Consider the following 3,627-nt stretch of genomic DNA (forward strand, 5'->3'; position numbering starts at 1 on the left):
CTGTTCAGGGGAAAGTTTCTTAAACTTTAAATGGTTTTTTAACAAATAATGGGAAAAATTGAGAATTTTTTTGTCTAGTATCTGCATGACTTCTTTTAAAAGGACCGTTAAATACCTGTATTTTTATACTGTGATAGGACCTTAAACTTTGATAAATGTTCACTAATAATGTAGAAAAATGTAATCCTTACCACTTGGGATTTGACATGAATTATCTGCAAAAACTGAAAAATATATCGTGTGAGATCATGGGCTTAATTGCGATGGATGTCCAGGGAAGCGGCATATTGTTCATACCATAATATTTGCTAGGTAGTTGGGATATTTTGGGGTCTGTGCGGGGAAGCGAGAGGGTATAGTCTACAAGATAGACAGAGCAGCGGGGGGAGCTGCAGGGGGGGACAGTGGGGTGGTACGGGCGGAGGTTGTTGGTTCGGGTTGCCGTTTGGGTGTGTTTGGCTCTGGTGGGGCAGTGAGTGAGGGTGGTGGTAAGTGGGTGGTGGGAAAGTGGGGGGAGGGCCGTGGGGGGTTGCGTGGGGGGGTGTGAGAGGGTGTGAGCGGGTGGTGAGGCGGGGCGGCAGGGGGGATAAGTGTATCGTGCGTGGGGGTTCGTGTGCGGAGGTGTCGTTGGGTACAGGGGGTGAGGACTGAGGGGGCGGGCGGAGTGGGAGTGTGGGGTAGGGTGTGGGATGGGCGCGGGGGTGGGTGGAGTTGGGGGAGTGGTGGGGGGAGGGGAGTAGGTGTGGGAGATGGGGGGGGGGGAGTGCGGGGGTGAGGGGTGGTGTGGGGGGTTGTCCTGGGGGGTGGACACTACCTATGCGTGTTGTGGGACGGGCAAGGGGGTCGGGGGTGGTGTAGGAGGGGGGGAGGGTTGGGAGTGGGGGAGGGTTGGAGTGGGGGGGGGAGAGATAGTGTCGGGAGACTGGCGGGGTTAAAAGGACGTTGGGGGGGACGGGTGGGATGTGAAGTGACTGTGAGGTGTGAGTGGAGGCGGTTGGGGTGTGTGAGCGGTTGGGGGCGCGCAGGGCGTTGAGTGGGAGTGAGGACTGGGTGTGATTGGGTGGTGAGAGGGGGGTGTGATGAGGGTGGGGGACTGGTCCGGGAGGAGGGTGTCGTGAAGACGGGTGGGAGAGGGTGTCGGGGGGGACGTGGACGGGTACGTTCGGGGACGAGAGAGAGGGTGTGTCCGTAAGGGTGGGGGGGGGTGTGGGGGGGGTGGGGTGCTTGAGGGTTGGAAGGGTGGGGGGGCGGGAGGGGGGGGTGGGGGGGGAGTGAAGAGTCGGGGAGGTGGTTGAGCGCTGCTGGGGAGTAGGGTGGTGGGTGAGGGGCTTTTTCCGGACGAGCGTGATGGTGTGGGGGGGGTGGTGTGGCGTGGTGAGGGCGTGTAGGGGGTTAGAGAGGGGGCAGGTTGAGAGTGTGGTGAGGTTTGGGGTGTGGTGGACGGGTGGTGCGAGGTGGAACGGTAGGGGGGTGATGGGGGGAGGTGAGCTTGCTACGGGAGGGTGAGGGGTGGGGTGGGGCGGGTGGGGGCGGAGGGGTGGTGGGGGGGGGGGTAGTAGGACCAGTCCGATAGTGCGGGGGGTGTGTGTGGGTGTAGGAGGTGCAGCGCGATGGTGTGCCAGGGAGGTGGGGAGCGGGGGGGAGTGAGGGGGAGTCGTGGGGGGGGGAGTGTGGGTGAGCGGGGGCTGGTGGGTGGGTGAGGGGGTTTAGCGGTGTTGGGGTGTGGTGCTGCGGGGGCGTATGCGGGTCAGACAGGGGAGAGGGGTTGGGGTGGGGAGAGTGGTGTGGTAAGGTGTGCAGGGGTAGGGTGAGTGGTGGGGGGGGGTGTGGGTGGATGGCTAAGAGTGCGGTGGGAGGGGGGTGGTGGGGGATGTGGGATGGCGGGGGGGTGGTGGGGGGTTGGTAGGTGGGGGGGGGTGTGGGGCGTGGGGGAGGGGCGAGGGGAGGCGTTGTGGGGGAGGAGGGGGGGTCTGGTTGGGGTTGGATATGTTGGGGGTGATGAGGGGGGGGGGGGGGGGGGGGGGGGGGAGGTGTGTGGATAGGGGAGGAGGGTGGGGGGGGATTGCAGGCAGGGGGTGGGGTGGGTGGGAGTCCGGTAGTGGGTTGCGCGAGGGGAGGAGGGAGCTGGCGGAAGGGAGAGTTGGGGGTGAGCGTGGGTGTGTGGGGAGTGTTGATCGGGTCGGGTGAGGGGTGGTGGTGTTCGGGCGGGGGGAGGGGTGTGGTGTGAGTTGGGGTGGGTTGACCGGGGGGGGTGGTAGGTCGGGGTCAGGTGGTGGGGGAGCGGGGAGGAGCGGATGGGAGGGTGTTGTGGGGGGTGTAGGGGCGGTGTGGTGGTGTAGAGCACGGGGGGGGTGTGGTCTGGGGGGTGGTGGAGTGGGGGGCGAGGTCGGGCAGGGGTGAGTGGCGGCGGGGAGCGAGTGTGGGGAGGTTGTGCGGGTGCTGGTGTGAGGTGAGCGGGAGGGGGTGTGGGTTGGGGGTGGTGTGGGTGAGGTGAGGGGGGTGATGTTTGGTAGGCTGGGGGGGGCGGTGGGGGGGGAGGTGGTGGGGTGGGGGGTGGTGAGTCGTGTTGTGTTTGGGGTGGGAGAGGGGGGTGTAGGGTTGGGGTTGGAGTGTTATGGGAGTTGAGAGTTCGACGCTGGGCTGTGGGAAGGTGGTGGATGGATGTGGTTAGTTTGGTAGGGTGTGGTGGTGGAGATGAGGGGAAAGGGTGGTGTGGGAAATGAGGGGTGCGCGGGTGGGGTGGTCGGGCTGGTGGTGAGGTGGGGATGGGTGGCGGGTGTCAGGGCGGTGCGACGGTGGAGGGTAAGCGAGTTTTGGCGAGTGTTGTGGGGGGCTGTGGATGAGTTGTTAGTGTGTGGGGGGTAGTGGGCGCGTGGGGGGGAGTAGAGTGTAGAAGTGGATAGCTGTGGGGGAGGTTGGGTTTTAGTGAGAGATTAGTATGAGGGGGACGTTGGGTGGCTGATGGGGGGGAGTGGGAGGGGTCGAGAGATGGGAGTTGAGTGTGGACCGTGAGGGGTGTGGGGGGCGCTCCAGTTTAGGGGGTGTTGTTTGGGGGTGCTGAGACCGGGTGAAGTTGTGAGAGTTGGGATTGATGTTGAGGATTGTTTATTAGGGGAGTATGGGGGGAGGGGGGGCTGTGGGTGGTGATGAGGGGGCTGTTGAGGTACGGAGGTGGGCTGGGGGTGGGGGGGGTGTTGGGGGTGGAGAGGCGGGGTGGGTGGGGTGTCGGGAGGGTGTGACGTGGGGGGGGGGGGGTGGGGGCGGGGGAGTGTTGTGTGGTGGGGGGGAGTGTTGGGGAGGTTGGGGCGAGCTCGGGGTGGAGAGGGGGGGGGATGTGTGAGAGGGGGTGGGGGTGGGAGTGGGCGTGGGGTGGTGGAGGGGGTGTATGAGGTGTGGGGTGTGGGGTGGGGGGTGGGGAGGGGTTGAGGGGGGGTGGCGTTGGGGCGGTGTGTTTGGGGGGGGTGGGAGCGGATGTAAGTGTGTGAGGTGGGTAGGTGGTGGTGGGGGGGGAGGGGGGGTGTGTAGGAGTGGGGGGAGGCGGGAAAGGGGTGGATGACGTGAGTGGCGGGGGGGTCTTGGGGTGGTGAGGGAGGGGGGGGGTTTTATTGGGGAGTGTGCGGTCAGGGT

General features: G+C 64.7%; 1 protein-coding gene across 1 annotated transcript; it reads right to left on the minus strand.

The window, feature by feature from the left end:
- Positions 1 to 308: 308 nt before the first annotated feature.
- Positions 309 to 2,640, minus strand: LOC124372153 (proline-rich extensin-like protein EPR1; the record flags this gene model as incomplete). Its single annotated transcript, XM_046830520.1, has 2 exons — positions 309 to 1,685; positions 2,108 to 2,640. Coding segments are annotated over 2 exons (1,910 nt in total), but the record flags the coding sequence as incomplete, so codon positions are not given.
- Positions 2,641 to 3,627: the final 987 nt, after the last annotated feature.

Source organism: Homalodisca vitripennis, unplaced genomic scaffold (genome assembly GCF_021130785.1).
Source record: "Homalodisca vitripennis isolate AUS2020 unplaced genomic scaffold, UT_GWSS_2.1 ScUCBcl_2633;HRSCAF=7594, whole genome shotgun sequence".
NCBI lineage: Eukaryota > Metazoa > Arthropoda > Insecta > Hemiptera > Cicadellidae > Homalodisca > Homalodisca vitripennis.